The sequence below is a fragment of the Sylvia atricapilla genome, chromosome 3, assembly GCF_009819655.1.
Source record: "Sylvia atricapilla isolate bSylAtr1 chromosome 3, bSylAtr1.pri, whole genome shotgun sequence".
NCBI lineage: Eukaryota > Metazoa > Chordata > Aves > Passeriformes > Sylviidae > Sylvia > Sylvia atricapilla.
Genome location: NC_089142.1, coordinates 44,399,365 through 44,422,869, shown reverse-complemented (window position 1 = coordinate 44,422,869; position 23,505 = coordinate 44,399,365). Strand labels below are relative to the sequence as shown.

Below are 23,505 nucleotides of genomic sequence, written 5' to 3'. Positions count from 1 at the left end.
GGTGTTTGAGAAGGTATCAGGTCTCAGAAGTTTTTCCCAGCATCAAAATTCTTATATTGTGTATTCTGCTCTCATTGTCTTGTAAGAGCACAACTAGGGTCTCACATCTCCGTCTTTTACACATTTCCATTACACCTCCAGGCCTTTGCACCCCTTGCTCTTGTGCTCCATCAGGTCTGTTTGAAACAAATCAACAAGTTCAAAAGTCATATGAGGAGTGAAGGAGAGCATGAGTCTGTGAATACATGAACTCTCACTCTGCAGGGAAGTAGACTAAATAAATGAACCTACTTTTTGCCATGTATATCTCATGCACCAAGTGATGTCACTGAAGGAAAACTGTCATCTCCCACAGCGTCCCTGGCTGACACAGTGGCTCCAGGGCAAGGTACACAAAGTCTATGCAGTGACAGACACCACTAAATGTTGTTTTGGATGCTGCAACTATCTTTAGTTCTATCAAGGAGAGTTAAATTTCTTCTGTGCTGCAAGGAAGTGATGATATGGGGCTACGACCTCTAACAAGAGACTGCAGCTCATTAGAAATCCATGTTTTTACAGTCCAAAACATAAACACACTCCCCCTCTTGTATCTGTGTACACTCTTCACTGTAGCACCGTTCCGAGTAGGGAAAACTCACAAATATCTCTTTGAATACCTCAGGATGAATCTTATTGGGAGTCCTTTCAAGCAGAAAATGTGTTTGAATTTTCTTCACCCTTTCTAAACAGCTTCTGAAAATGTCTAAATCAAAAAAATAGCTGGCAAAAGTAAACCACTCATGAACTATGGGGGAAGCATATTAATTTATTCAAATGAAAGGTACTGAAATATTTTGTTCACTTTTTCTTGAGAAACAACATGTGGCAGTGGTTGGGTATGGGTGATGGGAGTGTGATGAACCTGTATCCTGCCATCAGCTGGCCTCATCCCAGGAATGTTGCTTTGCATGTCTGGTTGTCTTCTGGTCCCCGGAGGGGATGCTGTGGGACATTTGGGAGAAGCACATACTGAAAGGATAGTAAGTTCCTAACTTGGAACCCGACAAAGAGGCTGAAATAAGCCAAACAATCTCCTCTTTCTTACTCAGGAAGCTTGAGTTTTCACTTGCAAAAAGGCAATTCTTTCCTCTGCAGTGTAATGTACTATTAACCAGGAACACAGGACAACACATAACTAGCTACTGCAAACAGGCAGGAGAAACCAAGTATGGGATTCACAAGGGCATTGTAGATATGTAGACATGAGTTTGCTTTTCCAGACTCATTTTATAGTCAGAAGAAGAAAGCACATATAGGACATGATAAATTTCACCCTAGTGCTGAGTATAAAATAGACAAGTCAAACCTAACTTCCAGAAACAAGATAAATTTTGGTGTAATACACCTAAATGCAGATGTCTACAAGGAAGAGACAAACTGGACCTGATCAGTGGACCCTAGAGCCACTGAAGCCACCCCAAACTACATTTATATCCGGACCTTTAACCATTTTTATTTGGACACATCCTTCTCACAGCTTCAACCATACTGGCCACATCTCTCCTGACACCATGGCACATCAGGCATCCAGCACCCATAGAGACACCTGTGTCTAAATGTTTGAATCCAGGCATTTAGGTCTCTTAATCTGTTACTGAATACTGCCTACACCTATGTCTGGTTGTCTAAAATAGTCATCAAGAGCCATCTTAGATGACCTGAAATAAGTGAGATATTTTGGCAGATGTGATACAGGGTAGCACATTAAGATGACCAGAGGCACTTACAATGAGATGAAGATAAATTGGTGTTTGAAATTAGGTGGGAATTAATCCCATTTTTGGTTCCCACAGCTAGCACAGGTATTTGTGTTGGGTTTTTTTCTTGAATTATTGATTTAGGAAAATAGGCCTGTCTGCCTATATCTTGTTGGCTAGACACTCTTGAAGAGAAGAGTTTTATATAGAAATACTCTTCTTGGGCTCAAAATGGGAAAAAGAGTCCCTCAGAGAAGCAGCTTCTCCTTTCAATCCCCAAAGCAGTAGGCAAGAAAAGAGAAGAGGTTTGCAAATCACTGTAAAAGAACTTTGTGTCACAGATGAAAATTATCCTGACCTTTCTTTGAGCAATGGTGAAATGGGTGCTCACCATGAGAGGTCATTAGGCAATCACATACAGACATGCAGAGAATATTGGCTCAACGCTTTTATTAGCAAAAAATTCCTACTGTCTGCTCCACTAAACTCTTACCTTTCATGTACTCTGCAGCGCTGCTTTGGTATTCACGATGAAGAGATGTGTAATGTCTCATGTCCCCGGATACTCCCCAGGAGGAGCAGGCAGGTTTAAAGCTTGGCTTCCAGATCTGACAGTGCTTTTCTTTTTGCTCACCTACTCCTCAGACCATCATCTCCGAGTGGTCACAGTCAAAGGACTGCCCTGCTGTGCACAGAGAAAGAGGGGACAATAGTCATGTTACTGACTGAAAGGCATCCCCTCCCTCTTGTTTAACAATGTCATATTCCCAAACAAGGTGCTTTCCTGAACAACATCTGAAGATAAGACAGGATCACAAGAAGTTTATCTCTTCTCAGCATTCAGCTGTTGGGGATGTAGATCAGTGAGACACAAAGCTCTGCAGGATCCAAGGGTTGGAGGCAACAATTGCTGACAGAGTCTTTCTGCAGCCGGGAGCTGTGGGTGTAGGGAGGGAAGGGCAATCTTCAGCTGCTGAGGAACGGGCACATTTTCTACTTGACTGCACCCCTGCTTACAGCAGGAATTGCTTATTCCTTCCCTATGTGTCATCCCCGTCCCTGTCCAGGCACAGGTTTCCATGAGGCCTGGTAAAAACCAAGTTTAAGTGATCATCCTGTGGAATTACCGATATAAAATTTAATGTGGTATTTTTACCTTCAGTCCTTGCAGTTACTGGAGTGCAGGTTAAAAGCTGCATTTATAGCAGACATTTACTTTTATTAAGAATGGATCTTTGCAGTCCATCAAAAACACTCAGCTTGGGAGGAAATGCACTGTAGCTGCCTCTGCTCTCAGCTGTAGCTTCCAGCATGGTGATCTATGTTCCTAATTGTACAGCAAACACACCAACACATGGTGCAAGGCGTGGATGGCACAAAGAATGGGCTGTTAGGAACATCCTACAGCTCACCAGTGTTGGCCTAGAGAATGTTTTCTCCCCATGCCTGGCATCCCATGGGGTGGACTGCTGTGCACAGGGTGCTCCTCAGGATCCTCTGAAGTCATGGCTGAACCTCTGCTGCCAGGGGGGATGAGACTTCACCCTTCCTGCAGTGCTTGCCCAGCTGTCAGGGTGGGGAGAGGTGTTTCCCTGCTGCCTCCTCTCTGGGGTCTGATGGGGCAATGTGGAAGGGAGGGCTAGAAATTGTATTTCCAAATGTCACTGTTTGAGAGACAATTTAGGAGAGGTCACCCTGTGCCCAGCCTTGCATTAAGTGATGAGAAGCCATAAATGTTGTTTCCTGTTTTTATTTTTAAACTGAGAATACAAAAGTGATAGAACAGGTCAGACTGAAGCTCACCATCCCTGGCCATCCAAAGCTAGTGCCTTTGGAAAAGTACAAGGACAGGGCAAACATACACTGATTTCCCTCCTGCAGCATTCTCCCGAGCTATTTGTGCCATAGTGATTTCCTGAGCTCAGGCAATGCCTTTGTTAGTAGCCTGTAATTTGCCTCCTTGGGTTTGCCCTTAAATTTCATCAAACTCTCATAACATGCCTTGAACCCACCAAGCTTTCCAGCACCGAGCTGTGGGTCAAGGCCAGGCTGTGGCAGCAGTCAGAGCTGCCCTAGGAAAGTCATTCCAAGGTAACCCCCTGACTTTGTCTGGGGGCAGTCAGACAAGCCCCTGTGCCCCTCTGATCTCTCTGGCCAGCCTGCAATTTGACTGCATGTGTTTCCAGCCTGCCCAAGAGTTTCCTCCTGGCTGTCAGGGAAGGTTGTGCTGTCACCCCTCACTGTCAGGCAGAAGCAGTTTTTGCGTGTCTGCTGCCCTTCCCTGCTGCTGGGAAGCACCTTTGCCTTGCAGGATCTGCCGCAGCGTGACAATAAATGGCACCAAAAGCACTCACATTTCCCTTAGCACACAAGAAAGGAGAATCGAGTCACGGTTGGGCTTGTAATAAAATGTAATTACAACAGCTTGTATGCTGAAGTTGACAATGTCTTTGCTGTAACAAATCAAATATGTTACGCTGAGATCCTTTTGTGCACAGTTCATCTGGGTCTTGTGTCAGCTCATGTGGTGAGGAGCTCTAAGAGGTTTTGCCAAAGCACAGTGTCACAAGTAATGGGAGCGCAGAAACAGCACAAAAAACGGTGATTGTTAAAATTTAGTGTTTCCTGACCACCATGTATTTAATTCCTCATCAGTTGCAAAAGAAAGGAACATTTCAGACAAAGAAGTGCTCTGAGTCAGTAGCTCTTGTTTTGGGGGTTGATAACTCAGAGTTTCTGAGGTGCCATCAGCTACTCTTTCAATCAGAGGAGAATGCGATACAGACAGTATCACGTTCGTGCAGTGTGGTGTTCCATGCAGGTGCACAGCCTCTCTCTCACAGCCCCATGGCCTCCAGTGGCCCCTTCTGCAGGAACCACTCCCTTCCTCGAGCAGGGAGCAAACCTGGGCTGGATTTGTCTTCCTCAGCCTCCGCCAAGCTCCTCTGCAAAGGTTTATCTTGCCAGGTTTTGTTTAAAGCAGATTAAAATGCAGAGCCTGCAGCTCTGGGCTTTCAGTGTGTTTTGGTGCCAAATCCAGTGTAATTGTTGCATTTCCTTTCCCTGCTGAACTCCCTGCCTACAGCCAGCCTGTAATGGAAGATCCTGGGAATGTTTTGTTTTGGGAGGTGGAAGAGGCACTGAGGGGGTTCCTCAGAAAGCACTACAGGGAGGAAAATGAACACTGCTGAAGACAGAAGGGAAGCAGTGATGTTCAGGGTAAACTGGGCCTTTCCATTTAACTCCTGCTGTGGCAAGCCTGATGATTTTAACCCTGAAAGGACACTCTCTGCAATCACATGAGACTTTTCTTTGGTAAAATCACAGCTCCATGGCAGGCTTTCATGGGGTTCCCGAGCTGCCTAAGCATGCCTGGAGAGTGAGTGCAACCCTGATGGTTCTGGACAATATGGTAAATCAGGCACTGCAAATTTGCTTTGCTCTGGTGTTTGACATTCAGTATTTGCATGAGAGTTTTAGGCAGGTGGAGCTGAAGACTGGAAATGTTATAATCAGTCTGTAAGTCCCATTATATGTAGTGGATCTATGTGAATAGAGCAGATACCCCTGATGTAATTGAAAACACACAGGTTTTAACATATCAAAATCCGTTTACTGGAGGGTAGGGCTGCGAGCCCTCTAATTTTTTATCATACAGGAGACTGTGTAAACTACAGACTGGACAATACCATAAAGGTGGGTTTATTTTTGGTTAGTAGCAATTACAGAGTTTTTACTAGGCATAACATACTTGCCTTTGAAACGAAGAAGCCCCTAGCTGCAGATACCTGTCACCAGAGGACCCCTACCGAGAGGTACCCTTCCCACTATGTGAGTGAGCCATCCCGATTTCATTCCCAGCAACATCAGCTCTGACCACATTGGGTTCTGAACCTGTGAAATTTTTAGGTTTTATAGCTTATAGATTTTGTAATAAATTGTAGTTGTTTGTAGTAATAAACAAACTTTTGTTTGCTTTATGTAGAGGATGCTCTTGAATCGTGTCTTTAGGTTTTCTCTGAAGTTGAGAAGCAGCTATGAGCCTGCTCTGTGAAAAAAAGCCAAGAAAACCGGGAGTCTTCCATTATCACTGGCCTGAGGGAGCACAATTTTGACAACATTAGCCATTGCAAGGCTTATCATAAAAGTATGAGAATCGCTTAGACCTTTGTGTCTAGCAATATATGCAGGCAGGACTGGGATTACTATTCTGCCCATATGCAGGAAATCAAATGCCTGGACAAAGCAACATTTGAAAACATATTTCTAAAGCTGGTTGTTTTTTGTTTTTTTTTTAATTAACCTTTGTTCGTAGGTGACCCTTACTAGAAGCAGTGAAGGATGCTGTATATTCCCTTGGTATTGTGTGTATGGTTGTATATTTGTTTTCTTTATTAAAATCTGGGCAGAAGAAAATGGATCCAATTCCACTCCATTACCCCTGCTCAACTTCAGCAGCTCCATGGAGTTGTGGTGAAGTAACTGCATTAATGGAGTACATCCAAAAGCCCGCTACTAACATGTGTGTTAACAGATGTCATAAAATTGCAGAGGGGAAATGTTTGGCAATTACCCTCTAACATGGCTACCTTGTGCTGGCAGCCTCATGGCCCAGCCCAGCCTCCCCACTCAGGAGTGCTGCAGAGGGAGAGGAGCTCTGGAAGTCCATTTTGGTACTGGTAGTACTTCTGAGGCGAGGCAGATTTGCAGAACCATGGAATTTGTGAAAAAAATCAGGTTGGCAGGGACTTTAAGAGATGATCTAATCCAAACCCCATCTGAAAGCAGGCACTGACTGATGGCTGCAAGACCAAGCCTTCATCACACTTATCTGCAAGATGCAGGGTCAAGGTGGTTGTTGTGGGATTCACCTATTGGATGTCTGCAATAGAAACCTCACCACCTGAGCAACTCCCTCTACAATACTTATGGTCATGAGAGGGAAATGGAGAAGATAAGGGTTTTGTCCAGCTTTGGTCAGGTGAATCCCACCCAAGGTGAAACACACCCACTCAGGTGTGTTTCTTGCTGCTTTGGCATCAGTGGTAACAGGGAAAACGGTAGCATTGAGCAATCTGCCTTTGGATTAAAAACGACTAAAATGAAAATTAACTAAAGAGTTGGTTCGTTTCTTGTCTTCTCTCCTTAGGGCCAGATGAGCCACCCACCGTGCCTGGACCCCAGCCTGGCAGCTGGGGAGATGCAGTCCCCCAGGATGGCAGGGAAGAAGCGAGGGCGGCCCCCGCTCCAGCCAGCGCCCATCAAAATGGCTGTGCACAACCTCTTCCCAGCTCCTGCTGGGGCCCTGCCTCTCATGAAGATCCCAAAGAAGAGAGGGAGGAAACCTGGGCACAAGGTAGGTGCATGGCTTTCACATTCCTTCTCCACCTCCTGTCGGCCTTCATAGGTTTTCTTCTAGAATTTCAGCTGAAATGCAGGAAGAGAGGAAAAGTGTGCATTGCTCCGTGCTAAACTTGCACAAGGAAAAAAAAAAAAAAAAAAAAAAAGAAAAAAAAAAAAGAAAAAAAAAATGGTTTCTCTTCTAGCTGAGCTGGAGAAAAAAAATCACAGAGTATTCTAAGTTGAAGGGGACCCATCAGGATCATTGAGTCCAGCTCCTTGTCCTGTGCAGGACACCCCAAGACCCACACCATGTATATTTTCCCAAAGGTTAAAGTTATTTTAATTTGGTCTCTTTGAAAATGTTTTCCACGGTGTTGTGAGGGATGGCTGCACACCTTCAGGGAAGTGTTTCTCATTTGTCACTTTCTTCTTTCTCACTAACAGTGATTAGAAATTAAACCAACTGAACAGAGAAGGAAAGGAATACAGGAGAGTGGAAATAAAGGAAGGAGGGAAAATAGCTGCTTTCCAAAAGAAAAAAGAAAAGAGGGGCATTTGAGAAAAATAATCGGATTTTGGTTTATTTTTCTGCTCACGGCCCAGCTTTCTGTGCAACCCTGGGGCAAAGGTAGAACTAAAGAAAGACAGGAACCTTTAGTGCCTTAAGCCCTTCTGATGCTGCTGGGCTGGGTCTCTCCCACCAAAACCACTTGCAGTGGGCTCGGCACGGTGGGAACAGTGCCACTGTGATGCCTCTCACCAGGAAAATGGGACTGTGATGATGAGGGAAGGAGAATTTGTTCTGGGGAGTGAAATTGGGCTACAGCTTAGTAAGGGTCTTGTATTCAGCAGATTGCTCTGGTAATCTCTCTGTCTCTGTCCCCCACCAGCTCAGGCCACTGTACTTGTTTGCTGTGCCTGGTCCTTGTTTTGAAGGGCCACTGGTACAGACATGCAGACTGATACACAAGGAGGGCAAATTGCTGACTGTTCAAAAATCAGAGCTGCTTGAGTCTGTGGTGTCGAGACAGAAAAGTGAATAAAACAATCAGGATATGCACAAGGCTGACCCAGCCTTCCCTGGAGAAGGTGTTGCCTGGCTCTTCCATGGGTCTCTCCTGCTTCATAGGAGGCAATAACATCCCATGGATGGTGCTTCTGGCTGAGCTCTGGACACAAGGACCAATTGTTTGATTCCTGTGATCCTTGGATTTGAGCTTAATCTAGAGCAGGCTACGCTCATCTTTATTTTCCCTCCTTTTCACCTCCTGGGAGACCTTCTTCCTCCCAGCCCCTAACCTCTGTCTAACAGTAGTTCAAAATAGAGATCCAAGCTAAGACTGGGGCAAATATTCAAGTGTTTTGTAAAATGTGGGGTACGGGAATACTTTTTGTTTTTTCACTTCCATATCAAGATAAAACTCCAGGATGGAAACATCTGAATTGCTCTACTTGAGATGTTTCTTATTTCAAGTTTATTATTAATTGTATTTATTTATTTCAAGTAATTTAGTTACTATCAGTAAAGCTGAGTGACTTGTAGACTCTTCAGATCAAAACCATCCAGTCTGGACAATAATACGTTGGAGATGTGCGGAAATTGGGTCTTCAAGGTTTGAGATTGAGTGATTTGCCAAATATCACAATGACCTTGTATGCAGGGTTTTTCAGACCCCACCCCTTCTATCCTTGCTTCTGTCCCATTTCTTCCTCATACATTTACGTTTGATTTGTAATTTGACAAAAAAAGAAAATGTTGGGGAATATGTTCTGTTCTATCCCAAATGCACTCATCCACCTGGAAAAAACTTTCACCAACTACCACATATATATAAATGGGAGAAGTGGTAGATTTAAATTCCTGGAAATACTGCAGTAACACTGTGTCTTGAACCTATGTGGCTGAGCATTTGATTGCTGTGTCCCCCTCTTCTTCCAAAGGGACCCTTTATCCCTGGCTGGGTACCACACACTCCTCCTCTTTGTCCCCAGGCACTCAGTGAGGAGGCAACAGCATCCCTCCTTCGGCAGTAGATCTGAGATGAGGTTCTTTCTTGGTGAGCATGGCACATAAAAAGGCATCCTTTTATATCCAATGGTTTAAGTGGATGGAGCTGACACTTGTGAGCTGCAGCATCCCTGGTATCTGGCCTGGTGCTGTTGATTTGTGCTGTGGGATTTGTACACAAAATGTTTTCCGTGAGGTGCCTTTGTACACTGCGCTCTCAGCTGGGGTGAACCCCTCTCCCTCCAAAGCACTTCCCCAGAGTGAGGCAAAGATTACATTTTTTGATGGGGAACTCTTGCTTGATTTAATTAGCTTGATAATTGTATGACTTTCAGATACCACGAGATTTAAATGCATTTAAAAAAATTACTCCATGCCCAAATGGCAGACGACCAAATTCTTTATAGCAACCAGAGAGCTGAATTATTACAGAACAGATGGAAAAATACTTCTGAATTTTTAAGAAACCAGGAATTTACAGCCTAGATTTAAATTTATTTTGACCGAGATGTGAATAACAGACATTTTCAATCACATGCTCTTTACAGACAGGTGACCCATTGCCTGTTTCATTGATATTAAAGCAAATATCTGTGTCTTCCTGAAATGGCATTTCATCACACTTCATCACCAAGAAAAGCCTTTTCCTTGCTATCCTGTTTATTTTTTCACAGCTTTGGCCATAAAATTTCATCAGCTGTTTTTCCAAAAACTGTTTTCTACCTTATGCGAAGCTATTTGCCATAAAATGTTACATTTCCCCAAAATACAATATTCTTTCTGATTGTCTAAATCTCTGGGAAAAAGCCTATTCTGGCAGCCGGGGGGGAAGGTTAGTAGATGGATGGGTTTTATTTCTCTGGCTGTGAGTGAGAGCAGCCCTGAAGAGCTGCCTAGGAAGCCTGTACAAGGGAAGGGTTTGTTAGTATCCTGCAGGGACACTCTCATGGGGCAGCACTGGCACAGACCATCACCTCCCTCCCAGAGGGCAACAAAGCCATGGCCCCCTTTGGGCAGCTCAAGGGCAGTTTGTCCCTCTCTACAACCAAAGCAGATCCCAGCTGGGGAGGTGGCCCCAGCCCAGATCAGCCAGGACCTTGCAAGCTCCTGCCAGGTGGGGTGGGCAGTGACAGGCACACGAGTGGAGTGACAGTTCCCATTACAGGGCACAGGTTCTGCTGCTGCCATAGGAGTCAATACTAATGATGACAAATAAGCAGTCAGGATTTGGACACGTTGGGAATGAGATTGCACAGACAACCTTAAAGTGTCCTGTTTATTCACCTGTCCTATGGTACAGCCTTGGATTTCAAGGTTGTGTACACTCCTGTCAAGGTTACCTGCCTCATTCACTGTGAAACACTGATGGGATGTAGGAGGCTGTGTGCAGACTCACTTTCATCATTTGCTGTGCAGAAGAAAGTTATTGCACGACACCAGGAGGTGGGAAAGACCTTGGACTGTGTTTCCCTTTGCCAGCTGACCTCCCCTCTCACCCTCAGTGACTGGGCTTGGGTAATGCTGAGTCTCCTCACTCACAGCCAAATGCACAGAGCCACAGACCCCAAAACATGTGCTCAGAAGCTCTGTGCTTCCCTGGTGTAGGCTTAAAGGCAACCTTTTGTCCAGCTATCAGAAGTCCATGTGGCAGGACCAGGCTGGCTCAGACACTCACCTTACTGCACATTTGCAGGGGCTGGAGATATTTCTCCCTCCAGCAGCAAAAGCTCTCATTTCCAGAAGGTGCCTCTGCCCTCCTGTCTGGAAGGACAAAGGTCTGTAAGGATGGGGTGAATCCCAGACTTTTTTGGCAATTGTTTTTTCAGGACAAGGGACAACTGGTATAGAGGAATGGGGAGCTATAAAAATGACAACCTGCATCTAAGGGGTTTAAGAAAACTGCAGGGAAAGATTGTATTGTGGTTCATTGTGTTTCTTTCACACGTATTTTATTATACAAGCTGGCAGAGTTCTTCTTCAGAAATAAAAAAGTTGCCCGGCAAATGTTCTTCACCCTCTTTCTTTTGTTTTGTTGGGGGATGGCACAAGTACCAGTCAGATGAATTCTGGCTTCTCTGAAGAGGTTTGCAGATTGTAATAAAAACTCCAGGACTCAGCAGAGTCATGCCCATCCCCAGCCACTGCATACTCAAACTTGTGGCCAGCATCAATGGCACAAAAGCCCATTCTCTCTGCATCTGATGCATGGCAACTTGGATAAAGTAGACACACTTACTTCTTACCCAAAATCCCTGATCAGCTTTCTCTGATCCCATTTCCATGGTACCAAGAAAGTCCATAAGAGGGGAGGGTTGTTTGTAGATCTTGTTTTAAAGCAATCACTTTTATGTCTCATATCAAAATGCATATGTGCATTTTTTATGTGCATATCAAAACTTACGATATTTGATAGTCAAAGGCTGATTCAAATGCCTTACCAAAAGGATTTCCCAATGTGCTCTGACAGATTTCCTCTGTCTCCTTTTCTCTTTCTCTTTCTCTCTTCTTCACTGCTTTTTTTGACTCTCACGCATATGTGCTTTCTACTGGCAAGCTCTCAGTCAGTCAGCTGGTCGGTTGGGTTGGCTTTTCGATAGAGAAGACTCAGTCCAAGAAAAGACATCTTTAAATGGAATACTTTGAGATTTACACTTTGTTGCATCCTACTCAGGGTTTCAGTGGTCAGGGGGTAGCTGTTGTTTACTTGGTGTAGTGTCTCTTGCACTAATCAGGCATTGTTTTGTTTTGATCTAACAAAGGCCAGTTCTCTACTACCCCTAATAAAATGACATTTGTCTGTACCCAGAGGATGTAGAGCAATTTTGTTTGCAAGACATTTTGTTGCAATTAATTTTGCAGTAAATTGTTCACTGAAACAGAAACTGCCAAGAAGGGGCTTCCACACTATAGAGTCTTGCCCTCTGTTTATTTGCTCTTGAACATAAGCTTGCCTGGGCCTCCAGGATTTGGGAGGAGAGAAAGGTTTGATGGTATTGGGAGGCAGTGCTCAGTGTTGGTGGGACAGCACACACTCACGAGGTCAGGGACTGAAAAGAGGATGTTTGTGCCTCTGCTTGGGACCACAGGAATGTGAGCCAATAAGGTTATTAAGGAGCTAACACACAAGTGTAGCAGAATTTGTCAGGCGTACTGCCTCAAAAATATTATCTATATAGAGAAATGTAAGTGTGAGAGCATACATGAGTTACTAGGACCTGTCCACAGAAGGATAATAAAACCAAAGGTCTGGAGCATCAGTCTTATGAGGAGTAGTTGAGGGATCTGGGGTTGTTTAGCTGGAGAAAAGGAGGCTCAAAGGAGACCTTACTGTTCTCCACAACCACCTGAAGGGAGGGTGTAGCCAGGTGGGGCTGGTCTCTTCTCCCAGACAACCAGCAACAGGGAAAAGGGAAGTGGCCTTAAGTTGTACTAGGGGAGGTTTAGATGGTATGTTTGGAAAAATTTCTTCTCTAAAAGGGTGATCAAACATTGGAAGAAGGGAAGTGGTGGAATCACTGTACCTGGAAGCGTTCAAAAGATGTGTAGGTGTTTAGGGACATGGGGTAGTAGTGGTCCTGGGAAAGTTAGGGAATGATTGGACTAAATGACCTTTTCTGACCTGAATGATTTAGTGATTCTTTATATACATGTATATATGCACACGTCTCTATAAATATATAGATTTCATATAATTATTGAGTGTGCACAAGTGCACATATGTATATATGCATTCTTTTTATATGTGTTTATATTTATGTGATCAAAAACAAGGCCAGAAGCCTAACATAAGGGCTAGCCAAAATTTCACTTTGTCAGCCTACTTTGCCACAGAAAAGTGAGTAATTGACATATTGCTATAGAACGTAATAAATCGTGCTGCTTCTCACCTTCTTACGTGGAATAAATCCCAAACTGGACAGAGACCTTGATTTTTGAAACGCTGTTCTCTTCCCATTCAGTAAAGCTTTCAATACCTTCTTTCACAGTATCCTTCTGGACAAAATGCCAGGCACACAGCTGGATAAACACGTCATGCCATGGATGAGCAACTGGCTCACCACTCAGGCATGAAGGGTTATAGGGAACGGGGTGACATGGGACAGGTGACCTGTCACTGATGGGTTTCCCACAGGGCTCCATCCTTAGCCCTGTGCTCTTCAATACCTTCACAAATTACTTGGATGTAGGAGTGGAATGGATACTGAGGAAAGTCACAGATGATAGAAAACTGGGAGGAGCTGTTGACTCCCTTGAGGGCAGGGAGACCCTGACAAATTAGAGGACTGGGCAATCACCAACCATATGAAGTTCAACGAGGGAAAGTGCCAGATTCTGCATCTGGGATGGGGCAACCCTGGATCAATGGACAGACTGGGGAATGAGAGGCTGGAAAGCAGTGCTCTGGAAAGGGACCTGGGAGTCCTGGTCGATGGCAAATGGAACATGAGTCAGCAGTGCTCTGGCAGCCAGGAGGGCCAACCATGTCCTGGGGTACATCAAACACAGCATTGACAGCTGGGCAAGGGAGGGGATTGTCCCACTCTGCTCTGTGCTGGGGCAGCCTCACCTCGAGTGCTGGGGGCAGGGCACCACAATATAGAAAGATATTAAGCTATCACAGAGTATCTAAAGGAGGACAACAAAGATGATGAAGGGTCTTGAGGGAAAGCTGTATGAGGAGCGGCTGAGATCGCATGGTCTGTTCAGCCTGGAGAAGACTGAGGGGAGACCTTATTGCAATCTTCAACTTCCTTGTGAGGGGATGAGGAGGGGCAGAAGCTGACCTCTCTGGTGAGCAGCAACGGGACCTGAGGGAATGGCATGAAGCGGTGTCAGGGAAGATTTAGGTCGGGTATTAGAAAAAGGTTCTTCACTCAGGGTGTGCTGGCACTGGCACATGCTCCCAGGGGAGTTGTCATAGCACCAAGCCTGATAGGGTTCAAAACGATTTGGACAAGGCTCTCAGGCACGTGGTGTGGCTGTTGGGGATGGTCCTGTGCAGGGCCTTGTGGTCCTTGTGGGTCCCTTCCAACCCAGCATGGTCAGTGATTCTGTGAAAACAATTGTCAGCATTTTGTTGGTGGTCATTCTTGATCCAAATTTGAAGGCAAGATGACTCTACAAAAACAGGACAACACAGGCAAGTGAGAAATGGCACTAGGCAGGGGCCAGCTCAGGGTCCCTCATACTCTACAACTGCCACATGGCAGGAGGTCAAATCCATAGCTTATTTCAGATGCACTTATTGAATGTTTTTTTCCCTCTTTCACATTGAAAATAAAAGGATTTACCCTGCCCCAGGGGAGGTGGTGGTAAAAACTCAGATGTGCCTAAGTCCGACATACTTCCCTCTCCTTTCTCAGCTTTTTGGTTTTACCATTATACTGAAACAGTGACCATTATTTTAAAACCTCTGTAATTCATAGTCACAGACAACAAAAATCTTCATCCAAAACAACTTCCACTCTCCACCAGGGATTGCTCAAGGTGTGGCTTGCAGGCAGTGGTCTGACTTCCTTTCTGCTTAAAATATACTTTGTACATTGTCCACTGAAAAACAACAAAAGGAAAGAAATACCTGTCAGAAGAACACTTTGGTGTAGGACATGTAAATATATAAACCAGCAAGCTGTGTGCTTGGCTTTCTGCTTTCCCCCCTACTTCCCTTCTTGGAAAAGCAAGAGTGGTACCTTCAGGTCACATCCATCGCATCAGTCCTTTTTAAATATGAGGACCTGATCATTGTTTGGTGAGATGTTGCCAGGTACTGGCAGCATAAAGGCATAGTGATATTGCACTGTAAAGTCACATAATATTTCTCTTCTCTGAGCTGGGCTGCAGGTCACAAAGATCACTGGATGCAACAGTGCAGCGGTTTGTATTTACTACCTGCTAGTAACACAATCTGGACCACAGTGTGAGCTTATTTACATGGGTGTCAGCCCAGAGTAGCCTCTTGGTGCCTCTGGATTTATACAAGATTACACCCCTGCAACCAAGAGCAGAACTTGGCCCTAAATTATGATGCAGTTTAAGACCCCATGTTTCTGAGTTGTGGAGCATTGTTTACACCCACACAAAATGGGGTCGTAAAATGCCATTAGACTGATTTGTTGGAGTGTTAGGAGTGTTAGGCTCAATTTGCTCAGGTGTAAATAACTACCCAGTGGGTGGCATAATATTTGCATCCTGTAGCTTAAGGCGTAGCTGTCTGCTGCAAATCAGTCAGGCTTCAGGCTCCAGTATCCTCCTGGGAGCAGGATGGATCTTCTGGCCTGGAGAAAGTGATGCAATAGCAGATTGCTAATGAGTGGGAGTTCATGGGGCGTGACATACATAGAATAAAATCGGAATATCTTGTGTATACTTTCATTATTTTTTGCAGCTGAAATCTCGTGTCCTGATGACTCCTTTAGCAATCTCTCCTCCGAGAAGCACGCCGGAGCCGGATATTAGTTCAATCCCCCAGGATGCAGCTACAGTACCCAACTCGGACACCCCACAGGCTCTCACAGGTACACAGCCTCAAGCACTACTTGACCAAGGGGTGAGCAGGAGCCACAGGCTGACAGCCAGATGTCACAGCCAGATGCTGGGGGAGCTCATGAAAATGGGGTGTTGGCAGATTAGTCTAGTGACCAGTGACAAAGAGCAGATTTATCCCGCAAAACTGTATTTTGACTGTCGTATGTTGATATTGGTGGCCATGTCAGTTCATTCCTCTTGAAATGTGAACATCATAAACTCATGAATGCTCCATTTTATACCTAACATTTTCACCCCATCTGATATGTTGCAATGACCAACCTAAATCCCTGTGTGAATATGAAGCACCTGTTACAGCTGTGGGGAGAAGAACGGAGGACTGTAGGCAGGGCTACCAGCACAAAAACCCCAATGCCTTATCACAACAGCAGGCATGGTCAGTTCCAAATGCAGTTGGAAAACACAGCTTTACACCTTCTTTTTTGTTTATATTACCAGAAGTAACATAGGCCAAGGCTTTTAAACTGATGTAAATGAGAAGAAATCAACAAGACAGCTGATTTACCCTGAGATTTCAAACAGAGATGTATTAGATAACATTAGAATCTAAACACAACACATAAATCCCATTATTTCTTAGCTGGGATGCACAGAGGAGAAGTTTTCCATCTGCTCTGGTGGCAGAATGATACTAAACCTAGTGACAATGGCAATAATATATTTTATTCTCGTTTATCCCTTCACACGCAAAGTCTGCAAAGCACTTGGCAAACACCAGCTGAGAGGATGGAAGTGCTCTGAGAGTTGTGCCCAGGGCTGCTTTCGGAGTGGGACAGGGAGGCACAGCCCACCAGCCCTGCCAGATCACCAGGGTGGCTGCAAAGGCAGGGGCTCCGTGGGTCATTTCAGGCTCAGTGGATGCAGTGCCCCACACTTCTGTCTGCCCATCCTCACGCCACTGGCACCTTTCCTCCCAGCATCCTCCCAGCAGTGTGTGCAGGCTCCCACCAGAGCGGGGTTGGCAGGAGATGAAGGGAAGCTCCAGCCAGCTTTTACCTTTCTCTCTGCTTCAAAAGGACTGTAGGGACCCTGGCTCTGCAGTGCCAGGGACTCAGCACATCACCTGCAAGCTGCAGAGTCCCTCCCACAGCTGAGCCCTGACAAAACCTGTGGTTTGTCACGCAGAAGCCACATGCTGCAGATTTGTCAAGGAGTGGCACTCTGGGAAATCTGCATTCTGACATCCCCTCTGCAATTCCTGCATGCTGCTGCTGTATCTTCAGTGCACTATCCTTTTGTTTGTTTGGCACTTGGAAGGGGTGAAGTGGAATAATGATAAGAATGATTGCTGTTATCCTTCTGTTTACCCAAGATGTACTGCCTGAGCCCCTTCTGCTGGTCCCTGCGAGATGGGGGAGCAGAGTGCACTGTGACGTTGCACTAGATTTTCATTATGGTGATGTAAACTGTAAATTATATCCAACTTTACACAGCTGTCATCATGTCCTCCACTCTGCTTGATGGAGGTTTTTTTTGTCACATATCTGATTTCTGTCAGAAGATAATGTTATATTGTTTGAGAGATGACAGCTCGAGCACACTCAGCCAGCTATTATAATATGTCTCACTTTAGCCTGACTTTAGGCTGTGTCTTAGTCGCCCTTAGTTACCACAGTGCTATCCCTGCTTTCCCCGAGATGCAGTTAGCCTCAGCCAAGCTTAAAATAAGTTCATGGGAGTGAAGAGAACACTCATTTTTTGGCCATTGCTGGCAGGCCTGGTGGCATGTAGAAAAACTGCCTTTGCAGCTTATGAGAGGAGGCATGCAGGGCTTGGCTGTGGAGAGGCTGGGGCAGAGCCCCTCGCAGACCCCTGTGCAACACAGTCACGTTGTTGGAGTCCCAAAATGTTGCACTGCATACCATGTACAGTTTCCCACAACTTCATGCAGTTTGTAGAGTGTTAGGTTGAACATGGAGGGCTAGGAAGCTCCCAAAGACCAGATTCTCTGACATGGCACTGTGCAGCCTAACCCTCCCAAATTACAGCTGCATTAGAGTCACAAGAAGCAAAGAGCCGAAGCCTTTCCAAAAGTCATCTCAGAGCAGGCTTCTCACAGTGGGTCTCAATGAATCAGACTAAAAAACAGAGGAAAAAAAATAAACAACCTGAAACACACCTCAGGCTGGCATTCCCTCCTTACTGTGAAGTCACTGCTGGTAGTCACTGCTCTGCAGTCCCAGTGCGTTTTTCTGGTCACAAGTTTAATGGACAAGGTAGAGTTAAGAGAGCAGACCCCAGGCAAGTATAGGAGCTTTTTTAGATGTGTGTATCTTATCCTAGCCTGTGACACTGAGCTAGACCTAAACTCAGCTTGCTTTGCTCTGGGAATGGGCCACTAGCACAAGAAAGTCTGGCTCTGCCATCACAAATGGCAGCAATTCACCAATGGAGGAAAAACTTGGGAAATTAATAGAAATGCAGAATGCTAGCATTTCCTAGGATGCTCTCAGGACAGTTTTGTGATAATCTTGTTGGGATTTATGTCTACAGTCTGCATTTATATCAACAAACAAGCGAACCTGGGGCCATACCTTGACAGAAAAAAGGTGCAGCAGCTGCCAGAGCACTTTGGACCGGAGCGGCCGTCAGCAGCCCTGCAGCAAGCAGTGCAAGCCTGCATCGACTGTGCACTCCCAGCAAAAGGTGGTCTTCTCCCTCATCAGGCAGGGCTATGGAGGAGAGATTGGTGTCAGGTAAAGCATCTTTGTAAGGAGTTTGTGGCCAGTAAGGAGTGCTTGAAAGTCTTAACATGTTCCCCAGTCCTGACTGGCCCTGGATGTCCTGTTCCCATCAGTGGGATGGCAACCAGCTTTGAATATCGACTTATGCCTTTGTCAAATAACCTGCTGCAGGAATCACCTTGGTGTCAGATGAAAGGACTGATGGTAAGGGGTATTGCAGTGGTGATTCTCGTGAGAAACAGCACTCCAGAGATTGCCTCTTACTACTCTTTGGAGCAGTGCTGAGGCCAGGGCTGAGAGCTGTTTTCACGCAGCTGTTCAAGGATGACACACTTTGCCACTACAAGTGCGTGCCTCATGTGATGAGGGTGGCAAAACTCTGGAACAGGTTGCCCACAGAAGTGGTGCATGCTCCAAACTCAGATATATTCAAGGTCAGGTTGGACGGGCCTTGGAGCAATCTGAGCTAGCTGAAGATGTCCCTGGTCATTGCAGGAGGGTTGGACTAAGTGACCTGTAAAGTCCCTCCAGCCAAAATCTCTCTAGAACTCTATGATTCTGTGTTTGTCGAAAGGACAACCTTTATGGAATTTAGCTGTTGGTGTGTCCCCTGCCTGCAGATCATGAGCCAAACCAGTTCTCCATTGCAGGAGTTGCAAAAGTCCCACGACAATTCCCCATGCAGCAGGACTGCATCCAGTTTATATCAGAGAGAATCAAAGACCAAGGGGAATTTCCCAGCAGCTCCTCATCTTCCCACAGCGGCGCTTCTTGCTGTGTCCTGATAAACCTCCCATGTCCAATCCCCTGGCCTGGTTCTCAGTGTGAACGTGAATTTTTCTTCTATCACAGCAAGAGTTTTGTGTCACAACATTCTTTTGGCATATGGAGAATGCAGTGGGAATGAAACAATAATGGGAATATGGGAACAGTACTCTCCAATGAGCTGCTGCAGATGAGTCAGGCACAAACACAAAGCCAAGAATTGCAAGTCCAATCAGTTTTGCAGGGACTGCAGATGCTCAGCTGTGCCACTGGGACCTTCTTTTGTGGGAGCCCAAGCTCTGGCCCTCTGCGCAGCACATAAATCCTGCTTTCCCCTCTCCTCGAGTTCTCTGTAATCACAGGTGTGCCTTCCCTAAGGGACATCAGAAATACTCTGAGAATGATCCAGACTTGTTCACAGAAACACAAGACTGAAGCAATTCAGTGCAAAGCTTAATTTTTGCATAGTTCTGAGCCACATATATGATTTTCATTACAATCAGGAGAGTCATATTATGCACCAAGCCTGCCAAACTCCTCTGAGCTGGCTCAGCTTCAGCTTCACCTGAACTAAAAGCACCTGATCAACATTCTCCCCCAATTTCATGCTTCTTCTAGTCATCAAAGAGGGGTGAATGGCCTCCTAGTTATGGCGTGGCTCTGCAATTGCACCTCGCTCCCAGCAGCACAGATGAGTTTTGTCAGGGGCTTTCCAATCTTCCCATGGCTTGGTTCACAGATGCTCAACCAGCTGTGGAGCATGATCCCTCACAGCACCTCAGGAAATCTCTGAAGTTATCACCAAATTATAAGTCTAAGGTTGCAATTTTTTCTTGTTAGCAGTGATGGGAGACAGTAGGATTGGGAAAGAACCTTCCAGGTGGAAGAGCTCAGGCAGCCCTATAAGGTTGTCCTCCCAGCAAACCTGTTGAAATCGAATATGTCTACCACAACTGATTCTGGTGGGTCTTCCACCCTCCCATGGCCAGGATCTTACTGCCCTTTTTGATTCCTAGCTAAAAATGTCCCCTGACAGGTTTACACAGAAATTTTAATTGCTCTGTTCTTACCCTTAGATGTATTTCTAAGAGAGCCACCCTTATCCTGCTAGGCTGAAATACACAGTTCCTTTCAGGTAAGAAAGATCACTGGATCAGTGGAATGGAGTGCAGGTGTCTTGCCACGTTCCACACTGCAGAATGGTGATGGCTGCAGGGCAACAGGGAAATTTCAATTCCCCAAACTCAATGCAGTCTGCCTGTGCACTTCTGCAAGGGTGAATTCACCCTTCTTCAGCCTGTATGACCAGAATGATGCCCATCAATCCATCTCAGGTTCTCCAGGTCTTTGTATAGTGGCTTTAACACTCCCATTTTCTCTCCTGGAAATATTTGTTCCACACCTTCTGGAAATATATCCGAGTTTTTCATGACTGTGTCACATTGATGTTTTATGGGCATCTGATAAGCTAGGTATTACCATTTCTTCTCCCATCGGTTATTTTGAGCCTCTTCAAAGAGTTATGGATTTCTGTTTATTTTCCAGATTTTTTTTCGCTCATTTTTACTATCACAGAAGTCAAAATCAGTTGATCCTTTCTATGCAATCTCCCAGGCCTCTTCTCCATTGATGATGTCTGCCAGATTACAGCATCCACAAAATCTTTTTGTGCCAGCACAGACTGCTGCTGGTTTCTCTCTGTGACTTGGGGTCTCCTGCCAGCAGACCCTGTTGTCATTTCTTGATTGCTCCTCTTGTATGAAATCATTGCCAATTTAATGAAAGATTTCTCATACTTTACTGGATTCTGGATAGACCACAACTGCCAACACTCCCTTGCCTATAAATGCAATTAGCTCAGTAAATAAAGATCAATGATGAAGCTGTTACCTCTCTCTTCAGTACAAGCCTGGTACCTTCCATTCATGCTCAACCATACCTTTAATTCTTATCTCCCCATTATCTTTAAAAACCTTGGGTACTGCTGAAGTCAGCCTAACAGCCCATCACTACTAGTGATCACTGAAGATCACTTTCTTTCCCCTCCCTTAGACCAGAGTGCCGTAATTGCCTCCTTCTAATCACGCAATACATTTCCAGATGGATGCCTATATTAGAAAACCTTGCACTTGCTGGCCATGCCAGTCAGCATCTTTCAGCTCTCCAGGGGGAAGGTGATCTGGGTCACACAAACTCAGCTCTGAAGCTCCTCCAGTTGTGTGTTGCCTCAGGTAGGGTAATTCTGCAAAATATTTTAAGACATGCAAATACTTGAGTAAAATTATTTCCCCTGCTCTGATTCGCCCTTCTGCCACGCATCCACAGGTATTGAGTTGCTCCTGTTTTGCTTTCCAGTTTCAGCTTCTTTTGAGGGGAAGCAGCATCTGCAGAGCCTGCTGGTAGTGAACAGCATCGGGTATGTCCTGCGCTTCCTGAAGAAGCTGTGTCGCAGCCTGCTGTGTGACAACCTCTTCAGCAACCAGGCCCTTCCAGCAGTACGGGGAAGGCCGGGACCGAAGGCGCGGATGGGTATGAGAACAGACGGATGGAGGCAGGTAGGCTGCTTCATCACCTTGGGCTCAAGATTTCATAGAGCTGAAGAAATGACTGGCTTTTCTTTTTGGAGGTGTGCTGTGTATGTAGGAAACTGCAGGCCCCTGTGGGCCCCTTCCAGAGGGAGCTTACTTGTGGTATTTTCCCAGCAGGCTACAGAGGAGGTGTTCAGGTGAGAACTGCAGGGTTGAGGTGCCCCAGCAGAGAACTTTTGGGCCAGAATGTTACGTTAACACAAACCTAAGGTACATATAGTAGCTGTGGCACAGACAGACTGGATCCCAATCTGCCATCTCCATCCGTGAGTATAAACCAAAATGAGCTGTGACTGCTAAGTGGTTTGCTTTGCTACTTGAAGGGATCTTTCTGCTCATTTAAAACCCTCTGAGAACAGCAAGGTGCCTGTCTTACTGCTGGACCACGTGGGGTAAATCCTGGAGGAGCTGTGGCATGAGGCAGATGCATCCAAGGATGCTGGTGGTCCTGAGGGGCATCTGCCCTGACTAGCACTGGGCTCCCAGATGGATGGCACACCTGAGCTTCGTTCTTGTTTGTATTCTGGGACAGGGTGCTGGCCCCACACAGCCCCCATGGAGCTGGGACATGCCTGCAGCTGCAGCTGCAATCAGAGGCTGGAAATGCCCTGGGGCCTTACTATGCATTTCAAAAGCTAGTTTAGAAAAAAAAAAAAAGATGTAAGTTATGGGCATGAGCCTTCATTTCATTTGCAGGCTTCCTCATGACTTAAATTATATTTCCTTTCTTTTATTAACACTACTTGTGGGTGTTTGGGGGGGACACTGTCCTCTTATGCATTCAGTTTAATGGCAGATACATGCTGGCAGATGAGAGAAAGATGGTTTTGTGTCCACGTTGTGGGTTTTGAATCATTATTTGCCAAGAATACCCTGAGTGTGCACTTTGCTCACCAAAGCTGGAAGAGGGCTGTTCACATGGTGCAGAAATCATCTTTTTGTACAAAGAAATCCAGCTGCCACTCTTACACATTGGAGTAGAAAGGCACTGGAAAGCAGTATTTTCTTTCCCCTCCACTAGGACGTTTTGCAGCAAGCTGAATGCTTCTGAGAGGTCAATGGATTTCTGTAGCACTGAGTGAATGCAGCCCAGGAGGCCTGGCATTTGCGTTTTCATTTGCATTTTAATTTGCATGTACATTTGGATGTACTTTCTCCGCGGCAGGGCTGTGTGTGAGAAGGCGATTCCACAACCGGAGTTTTTACAGTTGCTGTTACACTCTGAGCATCTCCCTCCCCACAAAATTCCAACGCAGATGTCCCTGGCACCATCTCACTGGATCTCCCCAGACACTGAGGATGGACAAACATTATTTTTCCCTCAGACTAGACAAGAGATGTGAGCGTAGGCAAGGCTTCTTTCCTGGGTCTCCCACTGTGGGGTGGGGTGTGCGTGTGCAATCAATAGCCCACCAGAAGCAGCATGGGCTGGGCAGCCTGGGCTAGTCAAGTAGGCTTAGATTAGATATGAGGATGAAATTCTTTACTGCAAGGCTGGTGAGGGACTGAAATAGGATGCTGGAGAAGGCTGTGGGTGCTCCATCCCTGGAAGTGTTCAAGGCCAGGCTGGATTGAGGCACTGAGTCTATGTTTAATGCTGGCATTGGCTAAATCTCCTTCCACCTTCCCAGGAGCCAGCTATTGCTCTGCAGCAGGGGTGGGTACGGGGGTTCCTCGCTGTGCAGAGCAGAGACAAGGTTTGCCCACGGAGCAGTGATAAGGAGGACTGCAGGAGCTCTGCTACGATGATCTGTGAGGGCACCTGTGGGAATAAAACTCCTGTGGAAGGAGCAGGGGCAATGAAATGCCACAAAGGGGCCATGCAAGCAGCC

General features: G+C 45.7%; 1 protein-coding gene across 1 annotated transcript in view; it reads left to right on the top strand.

Annotated features, from left to right (window-relative positions):
• The first annotated feature begins 6,814 nt into the window (after nt 1–6,814).
• The window catches only part of SCML4 (Scm polycomb group protein like 4), a 42,893-nt gene continuing 26,202 nt past the window's right edge, over nt 6,815–23,505 (top strand). Inside the window, 7 exon segments of the mRNA XM_066314322.1 lie at nt 6,815–7,095; nt 15,476–15,605; nt 18,130–18,272; nt 18,274–18,325; nt 21,441–21,568; nt 21,570–21,587; nt 21,589–21,640. Coding sequence (XP_066170419.1) covers nt 6,895–7,095; nt 15,476–15,605; nt 18,130–18,272; nt 18,274–18,325; nt 21,441–21,568; nt 21,570–21,587; nt 21,589–21,640 — 724 coding nt within the window. The 5' untranslated portion in view covers nt 6,815–6,894.